Here is a 26,283-nt window from a genome sequence, read left to right on the forward strand (position 1 = left end):
CTTTTCAGTATCAAATAGCAAGCAAAGGAGGCTTATCTCTGAGCTTAGCGCTGTGGAGTCACAGCACTAAGATCTGGGGGAAAGCCTCTGCTTGCTCTAGGATAGTCATAGGTGGCAGCAGGGGTGGTGCAAACATCAGGGATAAGCCTCTGCTGCTGCCTTTTTAGTATCAAATAGCAGGCAAAGGAGACTTATCTCTGATCTTAACGCTGTGGAGTCACAGCGCTAAGATCGGGGGAAAGCCTGTGGCTGCTCCCATGGCTAGAATTTTGAATCACCTGGTATCATACCACCTGTCAAAGTGGCCTGTTTGGAATCCGACCCTTTGGCTGGGTCCAGTTCCCCAGGCCTGCGCCAGACATAGAAAATGGCAGTGTTGTGCAGAATGACTCTGTCCACCTTTCTCAAATAGCAAGCCTACTTTCTGATGTGTGGGGAGTTTGAACATGCAATCTCCGACCTTCCACCTGAAGTAGCTCATTCCAGTAGCAGCTGCACTGAATGGCTGCTCCCTTGGTCATAACACTGGAACTCATGGACCTCCAATAAAGTTGAAGGTTGGAAGACTCATCACAGATAAAAGAAAGTTCTTCTTTACACAGCTCACTGGGAAACTATGGAACTCACTCCCACAGGAGGCACTGTTGGTCACCAAGGGTCATCTAGTCCAACCCCCTGCAATGCAGGAATCTTTCTCCCAACATGGGGCTCGAACCCACAACCCTGTGATTGAGCATCTCATGCTTTTAAGAATAAGGCTATCGGTGGCTACTAGCTATGTTGTTCTATGCTCAGAAGCAGAAATGTTTCTAGATACCTATTGCTGTAACCTAACCTAACCTAACAGGCTTCTCTTATGTTCTTATTCTCGGCTTTGGGTCTCCTCAACATGTTTTGCTGAATCGGAAACCTTCCTCCACTTCTACCCCTGTTAAATAAATGGATTTAATAGATGCATTTCATAACTGAAGTCAAATCTTGGCTCGTGCGCAAAAATAGGCTTGTTTTGAATCTCTCTCCCCCCCTTTTCTGATTTCAAAGGCTACCAGTGGAAGTACAGAATTACAAGAGATTATGAGAAGACGGCAAGAGAAACTCAGTGCTGCTGCCACGGACTCGGGAGTAGAGTCTTTCGACGAGAGCAGCAGCCACTAAATGCATTCTCTGTCCATTTTTGTTTGTACTTGCTCAAAAAAAGAAGGAAGAGCTCCCATTATTCTGGGCATTGTTCCATCATGCTTTGTTTTAGGAAGCCATGAAGAGGAAATGTCTGGTTGATGACGACTATTTATGTAGACGCAACTTGATGCCATAAACCGGCCTTCATCAACCTGGGGTTCTCCAGATGTTTTGGACAACAACTCAACTGGGGCTGATGGGCGTTGTCGTCCAAAACAACTGGTTGGCACCAGGTTGATGAAGACTACCATGAAGAAAGCATGCAGCTGGGAGGTCAGTGGGGCAACTGGTGTTCCCCTTCTCCCTTACTCAAAAAGCACATTTAATGGGAAATGAACCAGTGCTCCCAAGGCTGGCTGGATGAAGCCAATCATTTCATGCTTTTCTGATCTTCTCCCTTCTTCTTCTTCAAAGCAGGCAAGCAAAATCACACCGCTATTTGCGGGGCAAAGATGGCCATTGAGCCACCTGATTAAAACAGGCAAGGAAAATCTGTGGGGCTGTTGCTATAGGACTCCAGCTTCTATCAGCTCTGGCCAGTCTGTCCAATGGTCAGAGCTGATGGCAGCGATAGGCCAGCCGTATTCAGAAGGCCACCAGCTCCCAATCTCTGCAACAAAACATGTTGAAATCTGTGATCCAGTGTGAATCCAAAGGCACATGATCTAGCCAGGGAGAATCTCCTTTTAAGACCCATTGATGTCAACAGGAGTTAAACGTATGTGAGCTTTTGGCTCTTTGCTGCTGGAATCAGTGGGACTTCATGGCATCGGGAGTGCACCATTTCGCTTGTCCTGTCACTGTCATCTATAGCCATGGGCTCTTTCTCTCCACATCTCATTTCTCAGCACCTGAGATGCCAACGGCTTGAATCTTCCATACAGACTATGGCCATTCTTCCAACAAATTCACAAGATGGTTTCTTAGCGGAGATAGCGATAGCAGAGGTAACTTATTCTGGATTCCAATTTTACAGCTGTTCCGGTGGGAATGAGCACAAGAAAACCAATAAAGGCACAAAAGAAATGAGAACAGAAGTCTCAGTTTTTTAAAAGGTTCAGGGCGGGGCAGTCAGAACTTTTGAAGGTCTCTGTGTGGTCATTCACAGTGTTATTTCTGAAGGGCATCGTGTTAACTTCACCCATTGAAAGGGCAACCCAGGTTTTCTGGGGGTGGGGTGAAAGGCGATTGCGAAAGAGAACAAAGTATTAATTTCCAACTGAAATCTTTTGAAACATGGCCAATCCGAGTTAAATATTCCAGTAAATGTTGTTTATGGTACTATGGCGACTTCTTCCCCCACCTCAGTTTCCCCAGTGCAAAATGTTCTATTCTGTCACCTGTATATAAAGGCATTACGAAAAGAAACCCATCGTGTCATTTAGAAGAAATTAATCATCTAGTTTTATTAATTTTCATGGTGCCTTTTTCACATGACTCAGCTGAAAGTCTGCAATAAACACTATTTGATGTATGTAAAATGCTTTGCATTCTCTGTCGTGATAAAGGGAGGGTGGAAACAAATGGTGAAAGGTTAACATTCTGCCCCCCTTTTGTCCCAAAAGAATGGATTCAGACATTTAGAAACCAGCTGTGGTATAGTCCCAAGTTCTAGCACTTAGATTTCAGTGTGTGTGTGTGTGTGTGTGTGTGTGTGTGTGTATGTGTAGAGAGAGAGAGAGAGAGAGAGAGAGGCAGTTTTGAAGCATTTCCCTGGCTTGTTAGGCAGTGATGGACTTCGGACTCTCAAATTTCAGTGGCACCCTGTGTGATGATTAAATTCCTCCTGCCGCTGCCTCTCATGCTCGGTTGTGGTGTCACCTGCAGTGCAGCGCCTAGTGTGGCCAAACTGGTGGTGCCACCTCTGGCTGTGGACATTTCTACTGTAGGCCCCCCTCTCATACTAGCTTTCCATCTTCAAGGGTCTTTTGAGATGAAACATTTAAATGAGATCATCCACCTGCATTCCAACATTATATGGTCCCTAGGAGGACTCATCTACATGACAATCTACTGTATTTTTCGCTCTATAGGACACACCCAACCATAAGACGCACCTAGTTTTAGAAGGGGAGAACAAGAAAAAAAAATTCTCTCCCTCTGTGCACAGCGCCCCTTCAGCGAAGTGGCAGGAGAAACCGAGCCCCTTCAATTTCTCCTCCCGCTTCGCTGAAGGGATGCTGTGCAGAGAGGGAAAGCTGTGCAGCGCCTCTCCAGCGAAGCCAAGCCAGGAGAGCAAGAGGCATCGGTGCGCACCGACCCCTCTTGCTCTCCTGGCTTCAGCGAAAGCAATGCGAAGCCTCCAGGAGCTCCCACTGCGCTCCGGAGGCTTCGCGTTGCTTTCGCTGAAGCCATGGAGCCTGCATTCGCTCCATAAGACGCACACACATTTCCCCTTACTTTTTAGGAGGGGCAAAGTGTGTCTTATAGAGTGAAAAATACGATAATTGCTTGAATTGGCTCTTCAAGGAGAAACACCAGTATGAAAACCGGGATTTATCATCTAGCTAAATTCTCTGCAGAGCAGGGCATTTGGCAGATTGGAACTTTGGATTTTTATTTAATTTGGTGCATTTCTATCTCGCCTTTCCAATAAGGAGCTTCGGGCAGCTTGCGTGATGGATTCCCCCCCCCCCATTTTATTCACCCGATGACTAGGTGAGCCAACAAGTTGGTGAGTGACCAAAGACCACCACTCAAACTTTGAGACTGAGTCCGGATTTGAACGGTTGGCTCCTCCTGAGCATGAGAGAGGAAGCTGCGCACGCTGGGCTCCACACCCAGCCTCCTCTCAATGATGCAACGTTGCGCACTGTTTGATATGACAATACAGACAGTTATCCTAGCACGGGGGGGGGGGGCATGAAAAGAACACCCCCACCACCAAACTGGTCTCGTCATTGGACTGTTGCAGCTGAGGGTAAGTAATTGAAAAAGTTTGGGCAGCACCATTGTGGGGAAGACACACATGAAAAGGATTGGTGCTCCCCTCCTTGCACAAACCTTAATGTTTTTCTCCAACAAACACATGTGCATGTTCTTTACCACATTCATGCTCATGTGCACTCTCTCACACACAAAAGCTCTCATCCTTCTCTTTTTGCTACACTGCTCTTGATCCTTTCTTCCCCCACATAAACCATCAGTTCTCCAAACGAGGACTGGTAATTTTGATAAAGCATGTGAGCAGTTTTGGGCAAAATTAGCCAGCCATCATACATTAATGGCAGATCTCTTTTGTAAAGGGCTCGGAAGGGTTTTTTGTTTTTTGTTTGCAAAGGGTATTTTGCAGGTTTGTGTGCTTTTGCTGGTTGTTCCCAGCACATAGCAGCTCTTGTAAATAGTGTGTGCTTTCTTCGTTCCAATAGGCTGACAACTGAATTATAATACAGTCATACCTCGGGTTGAAGCAGCTTCGGGATGAATACTTTCGGGTTGTGCTCCGCAGCGACCCGGAAGTAACTGAGTGTGTTACTTCCAGGTTTTGCCGCACATGCATGCGCAGATGCTCAAAATGACGTCACGCACATGCACGGAAGTGACAAAACGCGAGCCGCGCACACGCTGTCACGTCTTACGTTTAGTTCAGGTTGCGAACGGGGCTCCAGAACGGACCCCGTTTGTATCCAGAAGTACCACTGTACTCTAGCTAAAAGCCTAAAAGATGTGGAGTGTTGTTTTTCAATAAGGGAAGACCCCAGGTCTTTCTCCCTCGTCAAGGTCAGGTTCCAGTATTCTGTGTCTCTGAAATGCAGAGTTGAAGAAGGAAGAAGCACAAGTCAGGGACAGAACATTCCTGAACAAGGCCCCAGATCCAATCCCGAGCATCTCCCAAGTAGGACTGGAAAATCTGAATCCTTGCCTGAAATCCTGCAGAGCCCCTGCCAGTCATTGTAGATGGTTGTGAACTAATTGTATCAGTGGCATGACTCTGGCAGAAAGAGAGAAAATGTCGGGAACAGGCTATTGCAGAAAGATGCCACTTTTCCTCTCATTGCTGCTCAACACAGAAGGTTCTGCAAGTAATTGCACAATGACAAAATAAAGAGGAAGCAAGCCATCTAGGTGGTGTTTTTGCGTCAATCAGTGTTATTTGTGCCGTTCATGTTCATACAGCTCTGGCCCCATGTTCAGATTCTATAACTCTACAACCTCGAAGAAGCTAAACCTAACACAGAAACACTTTTCTAATACACACATTGCTGCAAAACTCAGAACAGTCCCAACTGAAAGAAATCAAGACAATTGTTTGAGGTGTCGCCCCATGCTCTTCCATAGGATTGCAAAGCAACACAAAACCATGTTTCTGTGGCCATCTGGTGTGACAAGCCTGCATAACTGTGATGATCTATGAGGTTGGTCCCTAGACCACAATAATGTTTGGTTTCTCTGCACCCAGTGTTTTTTGGGGATGGTACCCATGGCACTTTTATCAAGATACAAGCACCAGTATCATTTTTTTAACCCCCCCAAATCCAGATGCTTTGAGCAAAGCAGTAAGAATCTGTAACCACACACACCCAGACTTTCCTGACAACCAGGTTTTTGATTTCATGATTCAGCCAGGAGCTCCTAATGCACCTCCTGAGCATGTGCAAAGCGCACTCCCCTTTCTAAACACCAGCTTCTGGTGTTTCTGAGCAAAGAACATCCAGCTCAGAGAACATGAATTACCTGCAGGTTCGAAACCCCATCACCTCTTTATGTAAAAATTGAACACTGATCCCCCTTTCGCATTGTGAGAGTTCGCACACAGTTCGCACACATAGTTTGTGTTAATAACTTGCTGATCAAAATCCTGAATCGATGCTAATGGTTGGTTTTGAGTCTGAACTCTGGCAGCTTGCTAGCTTTTATCTCATTTTGGAAGTGTGCACCCCCAAAAAGTGGGACAGCGGGCAGGAAAGAGGTGCAGGATTTGGTCAGGCACACAGAAATCACTGTCCTCGGGTCCAGGACAGATGGACTGCTGGTCTCTGGGACTGCTGGTATGCAATGAGAGCATGGCACATTCATAGCTCGTCTCCAGTGCGCGTATCATCAACTACAAAAATGCCTGCTCCACCCTACCCCCCCCCCCCGTCTTTTTGTATGTGTGGTCAAAACGCAAGCTAACATGGCCTGAGGTTTTTTTCTTCCTTTCCTTTGGTACCCCCAAAAATGCAATTTTGCAAAACATTGTGTCACACTTGCCTGTGCTGTGTGATCTGCTTCCGCAGATACCGAAACCTGGACTTGCTTCAGAGGAAGTTTGTCATGTTGTGAACACCCCTGAAAATTGCTTCTTTAGAGGCGTGCAAGGAGGCGCTTACGTTGTCGCATGGCTCTGCAGAAATACAGTTGGTAGGTTTTTGGCCATCTTGGTGGCGCAAGGTCATTTTGAAGTCAAAAAGACCCTGTACCCTGAAGACTTAGCCTTTATCCACACTCCCTCTTGTCCTGCTGCTTTCGCCTGGGGGAAACCGCTCTTTAGCATTCAAATGGAGTAAACGGCAATCGGGCTTCTTCTTCTTTTGCAGATGGCCATTTCTTTTCTGCTTTAGAGCGAAAGAGTGGGTTTTCCCTGGGAAAGAAGAAGAGCAGGGGGGAAACCACTCAGACCCACTAGCCCCATGCTTTCTAGGCACATGGTGAGCAGATGTGAGGATGAGCCCTTTGGCCCTAATCCTAAGCCTGTACATGTACAGGATCACACTACTAGTCTGCTTATTTAACTGAGCAGATTAAAGGACAGCACCCTCATCTAAGACATGCAAGCCTGACTGCTTGTGATGACATGGGTGGGGTTTTTTAATACACATCCCATAAGAAGCAAGACCTAGTTCAAGGGTGGCTAACCTGTGGCTCTTCAGATATTGTCAGACTCCGGCTACACTTAGCCACAGTCAGCAGGACCAACAGTCAGGTATGATGGGAGTTGTGGCAAACCATATCTGAAATGTTACCAGACATCTGATTGGCACCTGGGTTTCCTAATAAGCACCTAGAAACCTACTTGCAAGCACACAGCTCTCCTGGGCTAGATCATCAGCACATAAGTAAATAGTCCAAAAATCTAGGAGGAATAAGTCTTTTGAGATCAGCTGGCCTCTGGCATACCTCTGTGACATCCCATGCTCTGTCCTTGTGAAAGCTGGTCAGTCAAGAGGAAAAAAATCTGTAGGAGCACCCACAAATTCTGGAAAAGCATATGGGCTTGGCTAGAAGAGCTCCATGGAGGGAGGTGGATGGGGTTGGATCAGAGCTGAGCTTGTGGGGTTGCCGCAGAGTTTAAGGGCACTTCCAAGACAAGCACTCAAAAGATTTGGCCCACTGCCTGCCACAAATCTATTGCAGGGACGGAGGGTAGCAAGGCAGTGCTCTGTTTACCCTTCACTTGTAATAAAAAATAAAATAAAATCTGGATTTGGGGAAAGGCTTTAAAATGTGTTTGTTAATGTGGCAGGCAATGGGAATTAAACTGCAGGTGTGAGCAGCTACCACAAGTTCTGTAACTGTGATTTCTCTTGCAGTCACCCAGCAAAAATAAGCATGCACCCATTCTGAAAGTGTTTTAGTAGCTCTTACACCATTTAATAGCTTCTTTCTGAGCAGGGAATTGGGGACATAAGCCTTATTTACATTTGGGACACTTGCCCATCACACCATATTGGTTCTTTGTTGCTCAGCTTCAGGCAGCCTCCACCTTGGAGACCTGGCTGGTGGCTGAATGCCCCCCATACCCAACGTTAGGAACGTTGGAAGCTGCCTCATACCATGTACATTGGTCCAGCTGAGTACCGACTACACTGACTGACAGCACCTCTCCAGAATTTCAGGTAGGGGACAATGCCACCTCCTACCTGGAGATGCTGGGGAGTGAACCTGGGACATTCTGCATGCCAAGCAGGTGCCCCACCACTCATTGACTCCATCGCAAACCCTCAACTTACAACATTTCTTCCCAGCTTGTAACCTCAGGGCTTTCCTTGGCATCCTGGTTGGTAGGTACATTGGCACTGGACAGTCCATGGCAGCCACAAATCCCACCCCAGCTTTCATGTTTTCACACCATTCATTCAAGGTGAAAGGCTGCCTACAATCTTCTGGTTGGTCCTTCCCACTTGAACACCTTTAAGGTGGGGAAAGCTCCAGATATTCACATTAAGGGAATCCATTCCTATCTCACCCATGTTCCAAAGAGCTCAACCTGGCCTAGGTTGGATTCACCCCCTGGCACACAGACACACAATCCTGATCCAGTGCGCTAACCACTGCACCACACTGCCATACTCCTTGAAAATGCCCTGTTTTTGCAAACGCGAGCATAGATTCAGCATTTTTTGTTCTTTCTTCCAACTCAGCCCACCTCCTGGGTATTATATTTTGCTTCCAGTAGTTCCAGAGCCAATCCCTTCAGAAGCTTTCTGTCAAACAGAAGTCAAATAAAAAGGGGCACAAATGAGAAAATACCCCCAATATCCTGACAGCATCTCTGTCACAACGTGTGACTCACCTAATCGGTACAATAACCCAAAGAAAAGAAGAAATGCTGTGTTATCCTAACTCAGCTGGTTGCTCTACGAGTGTTTTGTGCTACGTCCCCCATCAGCCTCAGCCAGCCCAGCCTTGGGGCTGATGGGAAACGTGGTCCAAAACACCAGGTTACCAAAAGTTGCACTACTGATTCCAGAATAAATGACTTGCAGGGAACTGATGAGCGGCACACATGGGCATCACTGAGGAGCAAAGCAGTCGTTTCAATGCGCCTAGCATGCTAAAATAAATCCTCACTTCTGCACCTTTCTCAGGCCATTGGAAACCAGCGACATGTATTTACCACTGCACTTTACTTCCCTTCCCACAACATCGACAAACTTCCTAGTTTTGTGTTGTTTTTGTTTCGTTGTGTTTTTTTTTTACACAGGGCGACTACACAGAAAACAAACAAAACCAAGCCAACGGAGAAGGAACAGGCAGCAAAGGCTCCTACTAAATGGGGATAGTGATGACATTTGGACCAGACTCGTCACCCAAAGTGGTTGTTTTGTGTCCATTCACAGTTCCACCTCGGATCCAGGCGCACAGGATTCATTTCCCCTCTATCCATAACACAGGCTGTTTGAACAGGCTAGAAGACATTTCTGCTGAGATGCACGGATCTCCAGAGCTTCTCAAAGCGCTGTGAAATGTCACCATTGATCTCTGTTCTGTCGTCTCAGTCAATCTTTAAAACGTTGGCTGTGAAGTGAAGTTTTCTTTGCACCTAGCTTTGAGCCAGTTTGTTTTATGAGGACGGCTCAACTTGGAGGTTCCTCTTGAGCATAGACAGCAGTATCCCAAGATCTTCTTCCCCCGAGATCCACAGTCTTCCTGTCCCTTGCTCCATGCTAATGAGGTATCATCCAATACCCTAGCCCTGCCTTTGACAGACCTCGCCAGAGTCACACTTTGAAAGCTCACTGTCGTTTGGATTGAGCCTTGAATATTGCACTTTCCTTAACCTTCAAGCCCAACCTGCGTGTTTACAAAATAAATAAAGAGAGGGTTTGTAAGAAGAGAAAGACAGAAAACCTTTCTGAAGCACGGAGTTGGATTTGGTCCAGTGTTATAAATGTCTAAAAAAAAGGTACAGAAACAAAATAGTCCATACAAGACACTGCAGGTTCCTTAAGGCTATGTCTCCCCAGAGCTCCTGGATGTGAAATCTCGTCTTTCTTTTTTTCACTTGTCCATGGGTACTGTTGTCCATGGCAAATCAACAGAACAGTAAACAAAACAAAAAACCCCAGAGAGAATTAAAATCTGAAGCAAGGGAAGATGGATGTCTTTCATGTTCTAACCTGCAACGGAGAAAGAAAGAAAGATATTGTAGCCTTAGTTTAAAAATGAGCCATCAAATGAGCTAATATTATAGCAGGGTCATCAAATCAGTGAAATGCTTTTGCACTGATTAATTGTCTATAATTTAACTCGGGCAACATGGAGATTGGTTTTTATTTATGCTCTGGTATGTTTCGCTTTGGTATGTTTTGTGGGAAGCGGTTCACAAATGAACGAAAGAAATTTGGAAATCTAAGAATGGCCGCGGGTATAAAAATTTCACAGAAGAACAAGCTGGCAATGCTTAGACCTCCACCTAACAGGTGAAAACACACGCACACACACACCACAGAAAACCATATGCCCCCTTTTGTGGTGATGGTGAAAGTGTAAGGTAAGTTTTCCAAAAGCTACCGTATTTTTCGCTCTATAGGACGCACCCGACCATAGCACACACCTTGTTTTAGAGGGGGAGAACAAGAAAAAAAATTCTCCCCCTCTCTGCTCAGCGCCCCTTCAGTGAAGCGGCAGGAGAAATGGAGCCCCTTCCATTTCTCCTCCCGCTTCGCTGAAGGGGCGCTGCACAGCTCTCCTTCTCTGCTGAAGCCAGGGGAATCTTGCTCTCCCGGCTTCAGCAAAAGGAACCCGAAGCCTTCGGAGCGCAGTGTGAGTTCCCGCTGCACTCCAAAGGCTTCAGCGAAAGCAACGCGTAGCCTCCGGAATGCCAAGAGAGCACTCCCTCTGCGCTTCGAAGGCTTTGCGTTGCTATCGCTGAAGCCAAGGAGCCTGCATTCGCTCCATAGGATGCACACACATTTCCCCTTAATTTTTGGAGGGGAAAAAGTGCGTCCTATAGAGCGAAAAATACGGTAATTCCTCGCTGTGAAAGGGGAAAGCCACCTTTACTTCTCTTTTTCTTTCTTTATTGCAGGATCACGCCCGGAGCCAAACAAGGCCCAGAAATAAATAAACGGTCCTTTTGACTTGTAGCCCCACTGACTCAAATTGGCATCCACTGATCAATTAACATTAATAACAGTTTGTATTTACAGAGCACAGCAGCTGAAAACTCTGCACAAATGTCATCACAATTGCCCTGACGCGGTTCAGAAACTTGCGCATGTAAGCAGGGCTCAGGCAGGCATATTCCTGGCTGGACTGGGAGCAAATAACATACAGTGGTGTCTCGCAAGACGAAATTAATCCATTCCATGAGCCTCTTCGTCTAGCGGTTTTTTCGTCTTGCGAAGCAACCCTATTAGCGGCTTAGTGGTTTAGCGCTATTAGTGGTTTAGTGGCTATTAGCGGTTTAGCGGCTATTAAAGGCTTAGCGGCTATTAAAGGCTTAGCGGATTAGAGGCTAAAAGGCTATTAGCGGCTTAGCAGCTTAGAAAAAGGGGGGGAGTGAAAAAAAATTGGAACACTTGCAATGCAAGACGTTTTCGTCTTGCAAAGCAAGCCCATAGGGAAAATCGTCTTGCGAAGCAGCTCAAAAACGGAAAACCCTTTCGTCTAGCGGGTTTTCCGTCTTGCGAGGCATTCGTCTTGCAGGGCACCACTGTAGACTGGAGATACATTTTCAAAGGAAGATGCAGCCTCTCTGCCTTGCATTGAACGGGAAGAGCATCCTGATGCATATTCAGATGTGCACCCCTATTTATATCCTTACATGTTAGCAACTTGCACATTAATGCTTGTGTGTGTGTGTGTGTGTGTGTGTGTGTAGATAATTAAGTATTATTAATGCCCCCTTACTGCAGGGCATACATAGTGCAAGCAGAAATCCTTGAGGGATACATAGTACAAGCAGAAATCCTTGTGTTACTGATTCTATTTTGCTGAATACAGCCTAACGGCTCTGGCTCCACCTGCTGTTGGCCTCCTGCCTTGCACCCTGCCCAATGGATATGGACCACCACTGGTTGAAATCCAGCTCTGCATCTCCTCCCAAGCAGCTACGTTTGGCACTACCATTTATTTTTAAACCCGGCTGTGAATGGGCTGCTCTAGCGGCTGAGCCTCTTGCGCTGCAAGCACAGGTAGGACCCATCAAGCCAGCACTCCATGTGCAGAACCCGTTTGCCGTATGCTAGCTGGATGGGAGTATCTGGCTTCAAGGCACGGTCCTTGCAATAAATAAAAAGGCTGGGGCTTTAATATTTATGACAGCAGCTGCTCCTGAGCGAGCAGTCAAAACTCATGCATGAAAGCCAAAGAAGGCTCCTCGGACTCACCGCCTGTCCTGGAATTATGACTTGCTGACATTCTCATATATAACGTCGCTGATGCAGAACTGCTTCTTTTTCTTTAGCCACATTAATTGCACACACTGGTGAATAAAAATGTATTGTTCCTGTGGAGAGAGAGAGACCAAAAGGCAGTCTATCGGATCCAGTGGGATCTGTTTTATGAACCCAGCCTCCCACATCCATTACGCATGTGCTAAAAGCAGTCTTCTTGATCCTGGTGGATCCCAGAAATGCCATCAGCTTCCCTGGGACAGTTGGGAGCAAGAAATACATAAATGAATGTTATATGGACAGCATGAAAGAAAAGAAAAAAAGGAAGGGGAACTGTTCTGAACATTCGGAGGAACTTTTCATATAATTCGTTGCTCTGTCAAGATTGGTCCTGGGGTCTGAACTGGTTATATTCGATATCCCTTCTCATGACTTTCGTGGCAGGTTTCGTTTGAGCGTTTCAGGCTCAGTGACCAGCCTTGTCAGGGTCCAAGAGACTCCTTTGAAAAGCAGGCTTCCAGTTTTTTCCTATCTGCACGCAGCATTGGCCTTCGCCTCACTCAGAAGGCTTGAGAGCGATGCGGTGAGCATAGCCAATTCATTTTCCACTTCAGAAGGTAACCTGAGACCAGGTGAGTGGTGAGCACAGTGTGGTTTCAAGTTTTCTGCGGAAACATTCACAACCCTCCCAAGCCTGGTTGGCTTCCAGCTCCTTAAAGCACACTGACATCTAGTGGCTGTTAACAGAAGTATTTCCCCTCCTTCGGATCAACTCGCTTTCGGAAATGAACCGATGGAGGGACCATTAAAAGAGGCAGAATTGTTCTTCCCTGGAAGCACCAAACCAGAAAGCATGTACAAGTTTGGTTATTTAAAGAGCATTGTGGTGTGTGGAGAGAGGCACACGATCAGAAATATGCTTTGTGGGGAGAGTTTTTGCAAAACTTTCCCCCTGCATAGGAGCTTCAGGGGGATTCTCACTTCCTGAAGCTTCCATCACTCACAGCTGTCAATGGAGGGGAATAATAATAATAATAATAATAATAATAATAATTTATTATTTGTACCCAGCCCAACTGGCTGGGTCTCCCCAGCCACTCTGGGCGGCTTCCAACAAAGATTAAAAATACATAAAAATGTCACACATTAAAAACTTCCCTGAACAGGGCTGCCTTCAGATGTCTTCTAAATGTCAGGTAGTTATTTATCTCTTTGACATCTGATGGGAGGGCATTCCACAGGGTGGGTGCCACTACCGAGAAGGCCCTCTGCCTGGTTCTCTGTAACTTGGCTTCTCACAGCGAGGGAACTGCCAGAAGGCCCTCGGCGCTGGACCTCAGTGCCCAGGCTGAACATTGGAGGTGGATATGCTCCTTCAGGTATAAGAATCTTCATTGGCTCCCATTTCCAAGCCCAATTCCATGTGTTGGTTCCCTACAGAGCCCTACAGAGTCTCAGTCTTGTATACCTGAAGGAGCGTCTCCATCCCCATCATCCAGCCTGGACACAGAGATCCAGCTCCGAGGACCTTCTGGCAGTTCCCTCACTATGAGAAGTGAGGTTACATGGAACCGGGCAGAAAGCCTTCTTGGTAGTTGCAGCTGGGCTGTAGAATGCCCTTCCATCAGATGTCAAGGAGATAAATAATTATACACAGTGCGTTTTTTCAGGGGATACTCAGTACTGGCACCAATTTGTTGTTAAAAAGCATGGCACTTACTGTAACAACTTCATGGTGAGCACTGGCACCTATTTTTCCAGGAAAAAAGCACTGATTATATGACTTTAATGTTTGATGTTTCATTTTGATCCATTATATTCTGTTGGAAGCCACCCAGAGTGGCTAGGGCAACCCAATCAAAAGGATTTAGTAAAGAAGAAGAAGAAGAAGAAGAAGAAGAAGAAGAAGAAGAAGAAGAAGAAGAAGAAGAAGAAGAAGAAGAGTAGTAGTAGTAGTAGTAGTAGTAGTAGTAGTAGTAGTAGTTTGGATTTGATATCCCACTTTATCACTACCCAAAAGAGTCTCAAAGCGGCTAACATTCTCCTTTCCCTTCCTCCCCCACAACAAACACTCTGTGAGGTGAGTGAGGCTGAGAGACTTCGGAGAAGTGAGACTAGCCCAAGGTCACCCAGCAGCTGCATGTGGAGGAGCGGGGAATCGAACCCGGTTCACCAGATTACAAAACTACCAATCTGGCTCATTCTTCTTCTTATTATTTTGAGGGAACAGAGGTGAGGTGAAGCATTCAGATCTGCTAAATCAAATAGCTCAGGTGTCATGGGCAGGTGGGTCAACCTGCTTACTTCAGAGGTTGGGCCAGCAAGCTCAGAATTGAAAGGACAGGATGAAAGCACAGTTCTATTTCAAAGGCATTATGAGAGCTCAAGGATGCTTTCCAGGTAAAAGCAATCAAGGATAACCCAGGGTAGTATTGGTGAAGGACCCAAGGGCCAGACAGAGAGGCTTGGAGGGCCACATTTACGGTCCTATATCCCAAGCCTATATAGGGGATTAAATCTTGTGGTTTCTCCTTTGCTTGCTGACTCCCTCCCCGCTTCCCTGGACACTCCAGCCCCTGGCAACTACTTCATCATATCCTGCTCCTGAGTGTTAAATACTGGCACGAGTTGGGGGTGTTCTTTAATCCAGATCCGGTTTGCTGAAGCATTACAAAGCCCTGCTGTCTGCTGTGTTTGTGCATGAGAGACAGAGAGGGGGGATGCAGTGATGCTCTGCCAATGGAACAGGAGGAGAGGCCAGCTGGCAAACAGCAGGAACTCGGAAACTGCACAGAAGCTGGCAGTCACTAGTGCGTGGGCACTTTGGAGGAAAGCTAATTGAGCGCCACTATGCAAACAAGTGGGTGGCATAGATAAGGGGGGGGGGGAAGGAACAGCAGCTCACCTGACAATACCCTGATCTGCTCCACAGAGAGGTGCAGTGTGTCAGAAAGGCCTGGTGTATACACACCAAGGATGCGGAAATCTGTCAATTTAGTTTTCTCTTTGGTTCTCATTTTACCATTCTCAAGTTCAGTTCTCCACATTTCTTTGTGATTATTATTTTTAAGAGTCTTCAGTTCAAATTTGTCAGTGCTTCAGTTCAAATTCCTCCAAGTATACAATTGTTTTCTTTGCAGTTTTGTAAAACAATTTTCCCTAATGCCAAACATTATGGAATGCTATTTTCACTAATGCCCCTTTAGGCACACTTCAATAATTTGCATTTTCATACATATCACTTGACTGGAGGACTGCATCACAACATTCAGAGACGAGTGAATTTCACAGGATGGCTGTGTTTTCGTTTGTGTATGGTTTCTAGAAAGTGAATTGGGTAGATTTGCCTTTTAAATGTGAAATCAGTTTTCCCCATCCCTAAGTTTGAGGCCATTAACTGGGACTAGATGTTGTGATCACATTAGGCCAACCACACTGGCTCCTAATTTGTTTCCGGGCTCAATGCAGAGTGCTCATCTTGACCTTTAAAGACCTCAAGAGCTTGAGACTGGGACCCCCGCAAAACTGCTCATCTCTGCACGAACCTGCCCATGTTACAGATCATTAAGCAAAGGGTTTGAGAATAAAATAAACTGGGAATACTGTGTACAGTTCTGGTCACTGCACCTCAACGAGAAAGGATATCACTGAATTGGAAAAGGGGCAAAACAAATTGTGGTGATCAAAATAACCAAGGGGTTGGAACAACTCTCCGGTGAGAAAAGGTTGCAATATTGAACACTCCTTAGGAAAAAGGAGTGTAAGGGGGAGGGCATGCTAGGTAAAGGTAAAGGGACCCCTGACCATTAGGTCCAGTTGTGGCCGACTCTGGGGTTGAGGCGCTCATCTTGCTTTACTGGCCGAGGGAGCCGGCGTACAGCTTCCAGGTCATGTGGCCAGCATGACTAAGCCGCTTCTGGCGAACCAGAGCAGCGCACGGAAACGCCGTTTACATTCTCGCTGGAGCGGTACCTATTTATCTACTTGCACTTTGACGTGCTTTCGAACTGCTAGATTGGCAGGAGCAGGGACCGAGCAACGGGAGCTCACCCCGGCGCGGGGATTCGAACCGCTGACCTTCTGATCAGCAAGTCCTAGGCTCTGTGGTTTAACCCACAGCACCACCCACGTCCCCATTAAATTTAAGAATGGTGTGGGAAAGCGGAGAAGTCCCGCCCTCTTGTCCTTGCTGTCATAATACTAGAAACTGGGGTCATCCAGTGAAGCTGAAGGAGATTCAAGAAAGATGAAAGGAGGTGCTTCTCCACACACCACACAGTTCAGCTTGGATAGCTCAGTTGGTTAGAGTGTGGTGCTGAGAACGCCAAGGTTGCAGGTTCGATTCCCATATGGGACAGCTGCTTTGCAGGGGGTTGGACTAGATGATCCTCAGGGTCGGTCCCTTCTGACTCTATAATTTATGATTTTAAGTGATGCAAGCTTTCCCCCAACCTGGCACCCTCCAGAGATTTGGGGCTATAAAGCCTACCAGCCCTAGACAACTTACGATCTACTTCCGTACTTAAAGCTGCGCTGGCTGTGGCTTATGCGAGTTGTAGTCTGAGACTGTGAGATGGACCATTGGCCTGTGATCCAGCAGGCTCTTCTTGCAGTGGCGTAGCGTGGGGGGTGCAGGGGGGTGCCGGCCGCACCGGGCGCAACATCTGGGGGGGGCGCTTGCACTCTCAGCTCTCTGCCCCTACCTGGCTCACTCACTCTCTCTCACTGCAGTGCTGGCTGTGCGAATCCGATCCGAGCCGCTGGGTCGCCGCCCACTGTGGAGGGGCTGGGTGCCAGGTGTGCGGGGAGAGAGCGAGGGACTATCTGGGGGAGGGACAGTACAGCGGCCGCCCAGCGCAGCGCTGAGCGCGGGAGAGAACCACACCAGACCAGACCAGGCAGCAGCAAGACGAAGCTGGCAGCGGCGGCAGGTTAGGGGTTAGGGGGCGCAAATTACTTGCCTTGCTCCGGGTTAGGAGGCGCAAATTACTTCCCTTGCCCCGGGTGCTGGCAACCCACGCTACGCTGCTGTCTTCTTGTGTCCATGCACATGCATTGCTGTGTCCATATGGCACCTACTGCTTCTGCAGCATTCAAGCAGGCAGTGAGCAGGCACCAGGCAGAGCTGTGAGTGAGGGTGGCCAAGTATTTAAGGATGGCCCTGCATCCCCTAAGCTAGTCTGCTGCCCTCGAGTGTGGCAGACACTGTCTCCATTCCAGCTCTGCTTCCAGGCTTCCCAGAGGCACCTGGTTGGCTACTGTGGGAACAGAATCCTGGATAGATGGGTCTTTGGTTTGATCCTGCACAGCTCTTCTTCTGCATGCTAAGGTGTTCAGTGGAGCTCCTTCTTTGGGCACACACCTGAGGTGGGGCAGGTGGCTGCAGAAGGGACTCCTTAGTGGTGGCACCGAGTGTGGAATGTTTTCCTCAGGGAGGCTCACCTGTGTTGAAGGGTTTCTTTAAGGTTCATTATTGTTTCACAAGATGTGTATCTCTTTAAAGGCCAGAGGAAATAACATGACCTAGATTTACAGCTGTGAAGCAGTATAGCAGGTGCTGTTAAGTTGTGTTAATGAAGCTGTGTCAGCAATTGGGTATAGTATATAAAGAGCAGCATGTAGCTCTGTCAGTACCCTGGCGAATGGGTCATACTTATTGAGATAATGTAATTTAGTGTAAAAGGAGTTTTTGTTTTTGTTATTAAAACCACGCAAAAGTTACTTCTGCGTTTCTTGAATGTGTGATCTCCCCAGCACGCCTTCTGCAGCGCAACTAATCTGCAAAATAACCAACAACCTGGTGTCGATCTTGTTGTCATTTCGATGGCAGGCAAGGACTTTAAAAAAAGCTTTCTCAGGCTTTACAAACCTTCATGTGGCTTTGTGCTTGTTTCACTTCTGCAGATTGCTTTGATGCTGCTCTGCCATGTTGCTAAATTTCAATTGTTTGGGGGGTGGCGGTGGTTATGGTCATTTTAACTTTCTGAAAGCCCCCTGGGATTGACAGGGTATAAATCCCACAAATAAAGTCTTACCTCTGTCTGTACCATAGACATCCGATAGGACCGCATGTCAGACACCAGCCCCAATATATCTACAAACTCGTGGTCCCGAATGTGCTGTAAGAGTCGGTCCAATGCTATAAAAGTCCCCGTCCGTCCCACGCCGGCACTGCAAAACAGAAAGGAGCAGTGGGATAGGGATGGGCACTTTTATCCATTTTTTGTTGCTCATTTATCCAGGCTGAAGACCCACATTTCAACGTCAGTTTGTTTTTTTCACACCAGTTTGCAAAATAAAACCAAATAAAAGTTCTAATGAATTTTATTTATTACGCAAGTTTTCCCTCTATGTGATTTTGCTTAATATATGGGGGGAAATTTGCAAATCAATTCCCCGCTAAAACAATGCATTTTTGAACCCAGAGCTGCATTGCAAAATTCAGAGAAGCACACATTTTAAAAGATGGCTGTGTCTCGGTTCTAGTATTCTTGCAAAAATAATAATAAAGTGCATATTACGTAGGTTCACCTTCACATGTAAATCCCATCAAATTTATCCCTCATCCCTAAGTGAGAATGTGCTTGAAATGCAGCCCCATTTTGGGAAACAATATTCATATTGCAAACATTCACCACCGTCATCATAGGAGATTACTTATGCTACAGAGGCACAGCTGTCAACTTTTCCCTTTTCTTGTGAAGAATCCTATTCGGAATAAGGGAATTCCCCTTAAAAAAAGGAAAACTTTGACAGATATGTGCAGAGGGCTAACTTTATGTTCTCCATTGTGAAGCTTCTTCCAGATGTTTCCTGGGAAGCAGTTTATAAATGAAACAATAACAAAAAAAGCATTTCAGGTCAAGATTCACCAAAAGAGAAGAAAAAAGCTTTTCCTGTACAGTGGTACCTTGGGTTACGAACTTAATTCATTCCGGAAGTCTGTTCTTAACCCTATGCATTCCCTACATAGGCCTCCCGTGGCCCCGGAAGCGGATTGCATTCATATCCAGGGGCAAGGTTCACAACCCAGGACACCTACTTCCGGGTTTGTGGAGTTCGTAACCCAAAGCGTTCATAAGCAGGACTGTTCGTAACCCGAGGTACCACTGTATGCTACAACTGCGGCTAGAATATTGCTAGCACAAAGATGGAAAAGTGTTGAAATACCAACTAAAGGAGAATGGCAAGGAAAACAGATGGAAGACGCTGAAATGGCAAAATTAATGGAAAGACTTCAAGACTGGGAACCATTCATGTCATATTTACAGAATCAATGTAAAGAAATGGACTCATTTGCAGGGTTTGATTAAATACTTGCAATTAACAAAATAAATGTAGGAAATAGAATGAGGATGTTGAAATGATAAGAGAATAATAATATTTGTGTTAAAAAAGTTAAAGAATAAGAAATAACCAATAAGTAGGGAGAGATAATATGCCAAAAAAAAAAAAAACCAGAAGAGGAATTGGGGAATGGTATTTTTGTTATGTTATTATATTCTGATGTTAAAAAATGTAAAATTTCAATAAAAATTTCAATTTCAATAAAAACACATAAATGAAACAATAACAATACTAACAACAACAACAACAACAAATTGCACAGCCATCTTTGTGAGTGCTTCGAAGGCATTGCAACAACTTTCTCTGCCCCTTGCTTTGCTAATGTCTTCTAGGTAGAGAGGAGAGGCTCACCTGCAATGTATGATCATGGGGCCTTTGCTTTTTGCTGCCTGCTGCCTGACCATCTGTACAAACTGCAAGATGCTTTCTGCTGCGTTTGTGGGAGGGACTCCGTGGTCAGGCCAAGCCGTGTAATTAAAATGCATCACATCCTGCACCTCATCGGCCTGGGGGAAAGAGAAAGAAAAGTGGTGCTTAGCAGCCGTCGCCTTTATAAATCGGTGGCCATCAACCCAAGGCCAGGGACGTTTTGAAAGGGGAGAAAGGTAGCCATTGGAATTTACCTCCTGATGAAAGTCACAGTCCCTGGAAATCCAGATTGGGGCAACAGCAGGAGTAAAGGGTTAAAGCACCCCAACCCCAACCCCAGCCAGGGCCCTACTCAAGACTGGCTGCTTTAAAATAAACATCCCCAAAATAATAATAATAATAATAATAATAATAATAATAATAATAATAATAATTAATTTTGCAAATTTATAAACCTCTTCACAGCCTAAGGCCCTCAAAGAGGTGTGCAAGATAAAATGAAAAATAAAATACAAATTCTAAGAACAATTAAACCCATTTCTATAGACTGCAAAACTATAAAGCCATTCCCATAGATGCCCAGTTGGTATTTCATCAATGACTGGGTCAAACCTCCAGGAAAGCCTACTTAAACAGAAATGTCTTCAATAAGTGGCTAAAACATCATGGCTAATTTCAGCCGGCAATCTATTCCAGAGGGCTAGAGCTGCAACACTAAAAGCCCAGTTTCTAGTATAAGTTATGTGCATTTTGGGGGCATGCAGTAATTTCAGCAGTGCCACATCTAAAAACCACAATTGCTGGGCAGGGATATATGGGGCAAGGCAGCCCACTATGGATACACTTTATTAATAAAAGGTTTGTGTTTACAAGAGGTTTGAATTTAGATCCAAAGTTTGCAGGACAAACAGCATTAGTAAAAACAAAAAACCCCTTTACATTGACCTACATAGCTGATTCTGAAATTCCTAAAGACCGAATCCGATTGCTCTTCTTCAGACAGCATCTCCACTGTGATGTCCCCATAAGGAACCAACTCTTCCGTGAAAGGCCAATAGTGATCACATTTCACCTGGAAGAAAAAGAGTCAAGGAAAACTTTTTCAAAGTCTTGCTAAGCGTCGTAGCTTAAGCCCAAATCCAAAGAACAAAAGGTTTAGGAGTAAACGCTACACCAGGCACCCCCAAACTCGGCCCTCCAGCTGTTTTGGGACTACAATTCCCATCATCCCTGACCACTGGTCCTGTTAGCTAGGGATGATGGGAGCTGTAGTCCCAAAACAGCTGGAGGGCCAAGTTTGGGGATGCCTGCTCTACAGAAATCTGGAGCAGAGTCCCTAAGACGGTTGGATGGCACCTTTTATGCCTCCTTCTGGCAACTCCTGTAGCTGGTGCCAAACGTATTGCTCTGCTTTCCTTTGAACCCTATCAGTAAGGTCGAGGGGGGGGGGTCTTGTCGTCTGGTCAGCCCAGGACCCCCATACAGACTGCCCAGGCTTGTGCCCTGATAGGTCGCTTTGGTGCTGCTAATGTAGCAATTTGACTTCACCTCCAGAGAGGCACTCTATTGCCTCTCAAAACAGAAAGATGCCAACTTTGTGTGCGCATGTGTGTATAAAAATATATGCACACAATTTCTGCTAAGGACTAGAAACATCGTTTTTCCAAAAAAAGAATCTTCAGGAGCCGAATTCTGCACCCAGCTCCGTGTACTGTGCATGACAGGTACGCATACGCACACACACACAAACCACACAGAGTCTATTCCCTATAAAGGTTTGACCTCTGATATGTAGCAATGTGATTACTGAGGGCTGTATTTCATTGTACGTTTTCTGTAAACCCGATTACACATGGAACGTAAGGGAAAGCATGTCATATAATGTGGAGATAAGATGTGAATGTAATCTCCTCCCCCCTATTATAACAAGGAAACCGCTCCCCGGGGAGTCAGTAAACTGCATGCTGCGGGAAGCTAACATTCGCTTTGATGTCCCTACATCAGAAGTATGAATGGTTTTGGAGATAGTGGAGAAAATATATGTGTCTGTGCATTTCGTAGTACTAGAACGTAGGTGCTCAATGAGACTGAGCGGCAGGAGGCTTCAGACAGAAAAAGAGGAAGCACATCAGGCCATGCGTAACTCTAACCCAGTGGAAATTGCTTCTACAAAATGTGGTGATGGGTCAATAGATTAGATGGCTTAAAAGTGACAGTGTGGTGTAGTGGTTAGAGCACTGGACAACACCTGGAACAGCAGGGATCAAATCCTGACTCAGATATGAAGGTGGCCTTTGGCCAATTACAGGTTCTCAGTCCAAGCTGCCTCTCAGGACTGATTTAAGGATAAAACAGGCACAAGGAAGGACCGCTTACTTGTTTCATTGCATTTATATCTCACCTTTCTCTCAAATAGCTAAAGGATGCATACATGGTTCTTCTCCCCTTCCTCAATTACCCTGTGAGGTAGGTTAGGCAGAGAAGCAGTGACTTGCCCAGGATCACACAGTGAGCTTCATGGCCAAGTAAGGCCATGGTCTCCCAGGTCCCAATCCGACACCCTTACTACTGTGATACACTGGTTCTCACCAAGTATATCACCTTGAACTCTTGGGAGAAGGGGTGGGATATAAATAAAATACATAGATATTAGTAAAATTAATTGAGTGTGGTTCTATTGATAAAAATTAGCCGTGACGACTAAACAGAACCTCCATGATTTGAGGCAGTGTATATTAGATTATCCCCTTAACACTCTATTTATGAGGACTATGGCATTCTGAATGACTGTAACCGAGAACAGAATTCTGGGTAAGAGGGAACGTAGATTTCGAGAGGCTTGGAAGATTTTCCACACATACATACCCTTCTTTTCTCATTGCATTGTGTGAGCATGACGATGATTTGCGACTTCTGCTGGAGAACCATCTTCCAGAAGTCGTTCCTCGTCTCTGGCAGTGGCCCCTGGGTGGCGATGTACTCTTGGGGAGAGTTGTAACCCTAAAAGAGAAAGCGTGTGGTGGCTCCTTTGGATTGGCTTTAGATTTGAGGTGTTTCTTTCGAAAGCACAGGAATAACATAGGAAACTGCCTCATACTGAATGAGGTGGAATCACCATTAAATGGGAACCGATTCGAATTTCTTCCCCACCCCTTACTTTTCACACACATTTGCTCTCGAGTCAGCTTGGCTTCTCCTTCCGCAGAGCCATGCTGGGTTAGGACTGCACTTGTCCTTCCCATTTTATCAACTGGTCTTGACCGCAACCATCACAGATTATTTTTTGTGCGTGTCTGATGGTGGTTCAGAGCCTCAGTCAATCTTGGCAGGGACTTTAGTCCTTCTGCCCACTCCCCTCTTGTAAGGTTGCCTGCATGTAATTCCATCCTCGTGTAAGAAAAAGAAAAGAGGTATATTGGGGGACACTGTCAAAGTATGCACAAGAAGGAGCCTTCTTCCTGCCTCTGGAGACCTCAGCCATTGGGAAATCCAGTTCACAGCTTCGCTTACACAGCTCCATCCTGGGTCCCGTTTCCTGATCAAGCAGGTCTGGGACAGAATGTTAAGAATGGGCTTTTATTCATCACTGCAAGTGGGCCTTGCAACAAAAATGCAAGCCTATGCTTTTCTCTCTCAAAATGTTAAGTGGTATATAGATTATCTAAATAAGTATGAAGCTTGATTGGCAAGCTCATACAGTCTGTTCCTCCTTAAGGCCCCTTCCTCTCTCTGAAAGTTCACCTGCTACCAGTGCTTTTTTTCTAAAAAAAATATGTTTAGGGGTACTCTCATTTTCCTACTCATATTGAAATACTGCCCCTCAATGAGGCCAAACGTAGATTCACAAAATGTTTATGGGTATGTGTCAGGGAACTGACATCAGAGCGAGAGGCGAAGGGGAGGCTCTCAGATTCTGCGGGCGAAAGACCCAGCACCAGGGGGAGAAGCAGATCAGTAGAGGAGGAAGGAAATCAGCACAACACCAGGGATAAAGGGGGGCAAATGGGGGAAGCGGAGGGAGAGCTCCGGGATTCTTCTCTGGACATCAGTGAGGAGAGCACAGGTCCTCCACTACCCACGCCCTCCCTGCGCAGAAGACTCCCGCGCAGTGAGAGGAGGAGGCAACTGGGAGTCAGACAGCTTCTATGCTGGAAAAGGTTTAAGAAACGCCCACAGACAGATTCTGCTAGCGACTGAGGCAGCCACGCTGAGATGGGCTGTGCAGTCAGAACGGTTCAACCAAGGCAATTAAGCCTAGAAAGGCGGCAGTTTACGCACGAGTAACTCATACACATTACAGTATGTGTACCCCTGCGTCCCTGTCTCCCCCGAAGAAAAGCCCTGCCTACCACCAATATTCGGTAAATCCCATGATTATACAGGTGGTTCGTGGGTCATTTCAGCCTTTAAAAATGGATTCTGCTTGTAATTGAAATACATATATACACCTGCATTCCTAGGGAATTCGTCATGCATATGGAACCCCACCCCCCTAATTTTGATACTTTTAAATTGATTTTCACTCAATCAAGTTCTCTATTAAAGGTGGGGGGCGGGGAATATGTTTAAAGGTTTGGCTCTTGAAGTGGCCTGTGTGGTATTTTGCAAGCCACCACCCTCACCCTCATATTATTCTTTTGGATGCTTTTGAGTCCAGTTCACTTACAGGGATATAGTTGGCATTGATGTAATCTGAACCTTCTTCTTCATTCATTGAGACCAATCGAACTCGGCTGAAATCATCTGCAAAAGGAAGAAGACTTAAAGCATCGCCACAAACCAGACAGCTCCTAATTAAACCTCTGAAAGATTAAAGCATAAATTTGCAGATATTTTAAGCAAAAAGTGAGGCTGCAGGCTGGCCCGTTTAATGAATGTTTTGGTAAATTTGTAATCTTTAGAGCAAGGTGACACCTTCACTACTGTCACTTCTGAACATCCTTCAGTTGGGGTCCCTTGGAACTCATTAAGACTACTTAGGAATGTTGCATAGCTGAATACAGTGGTACCTTGGGTTAAGTACCATATTTTTTGCTGCATAAGACGCACCAGACCATAAGGCGCACCTAGATTTAGGAGGAGGAAAACAAGAAAAAAAATATTCTGAATCCCAGAAGCCACAACAGCAAGAGGGATCTGGCTTCTGGGATAGCCTCTGGCTGTTCTGGCTTCTGGGATAGCCGTGCCAAGCCTCTTCAGGGCAGCGGGAGGAAGGTTCCCCCTGCCCGGAATAGGCTGCATGGGGCTAAGGCAGAAGCCAGGACAGCAAACGGGATCACTGCACAGTGATCCCTCTTGCTGTCCTGGCATATGGGATAGCCGCGCGCAGCCTCTCCCGGGCAGCGGGATGAAGGCTCCCCTGGCCCGAAAAGGCTGTGCACGGCTAAGGCAGAAGCCAGGAGAGGCGCTTCGCTGAAGGGGCGCTGCGTAGCTCTCCCTCTCTGTGCAGCACCTCTCCTTCGCAGGAAAGGCACTGTGCAGAGTGGGAGAACTGCGCAGCGCCCCTTCAACCAAGCAAAGTCCTCCGGCTTCGCAGGACAGGCGTGTCGCTGAAGGGGCACTATGCAGTTCTCCCTCTCTGCGCAGCGCCATTCGCTCCATAAGACACACACACATTTCTCCTTACTTTTTAGGATGAAAAAAGTGTGTCTTATGGAGTGAAAAATACGGTACTTAATTCGTTCCGCAGGTCCGTTCTTAACCTGAAACTGTTCTTAACCTGTAGCACCACTTTAGCTAATGGGGCCTCCTGCTGCCGCCGCACCAGCAGAGCACGATTTCTGTTCTCATCCTGAAGCAAAGTTCTTAACCTGAGGTAATATTTCTGGGTTAGCGGAGTCTGTAACCTGAAGCGTATGTAATCCAAGGTACCACTGTACATATATATGCATATTCATTGCTAACAATTCTGAATCCTACCCAAAACAGAAAGGGTTGTATTCTATGCTAGTCCTACTCAAACCCAAGAAAGTTATTATACATGAATGAATTTTCAATAGGTCTACTCTAAGGACCCCTCCGAATGATCTGCTGCTTGAGCATTCTCCCTGATTTGCTTCAAGAAAGCTTACATGGAGGTGAAGCTCCAAGGTGTGACCGGAAGTTTGGTGAATGGTCACAGAAATCGAATAAGCAAGAAATATTTGAACATACAATCGGCATCGGAAACCCACAAAATGCTCACAGTTGTGTACAGAGATGAAGCTGGGACTCGAAAGACAGCGCATGAGTGGTTTAAGTGTTCCCATGAAGGGCGGCAAACCATCAAAGATGACCCTCAGTCTAGCAGACAGTTGATGAGCAGAATGGCGGCAAATGTCAACAGAGTTCATGAGTTATTGTTGTG

At 46.1% G+C, this 26,283-nt stretch overlaps 2 protein-coding genes across 4 annotated transcripts in view; one reads left to right on the top strand and one right to left on the bottom strand.

Annotated features, from left to right (window-relative positions):
• The window catches only part of EPS8 (EGFR pathway substrate 8, signaling adaptor), a 143,296-nt gene extending 140,636 nt beyond the window's left edge, over positions 1–2,660 (top strand). Inside the window, exon 21 of the mRNA XM_083464293.1 lies at positions 1,042–2,660. Coding sequence (XP_083320419.1) covers positions 1,042–1,155 — 114 coding nt within the window. The 3' untranslated portion in view covers positions 1,156–2,660. The remainder of the gene's footprint in view (positions 1–1,041) is intronic.
• A 2,590-nt stretch (positions 2,661–5,250) lies between these two features.
• PTPRO (protein tyrosine phosphatase receptor type O) overlaps positions 5,251–26,283 on the bottom strand; it is a 126,560-nt gene continuing 105,527 nt past the window's right edge. For all 3 annotated transcript variants that reach the window (XM_083461037.1, XM_083461039.1, XM_083461038.1), the window contains 7 exons: positions 24,604–24,680; positions 22,803–22,937; positions 20,887–21,009; positions 19,920–20,074; positions 18,257–18,392; positions 12,216–12,334; positions 5,251–10,001 (listed from right to left, as the gene is read on the bottom strand). In XM_083461037.1, coding sequence (XP_083317163.1) covers positions 12,230–12,334; positions 18,257–18,392; positions 19,920–20,074; positions 20,887–21,009; positions 22,803–22,937; positions 24,604–24,680 — 731 coding nt within the window. In that variant the 3' untranslated portion in view covers positions 5,251–10,001; positions 12,216–12,229. The remainder of the gene's footprint in view (positions 10,002–12,215; positions 12,335–18,256; positions 18,393–19,919; positions 20,075–20,886; positions 21,010–22,802; positions 22,938–24,603; positions 24,681–26,283) is intronic.

Source organism: Podarcis liolepis (genome assembly GCF_965112155.1).
Source record: "Podarcis liolepis genome assembly, chromosome: 10".
Classification (NCBI taxonomy): domain Eukaryota; kingdom Metazoa; phylum Chordata; class Lepidosauria; order Squamata; family Lacertidae; genus Podarcis; species Podarcis liolepis.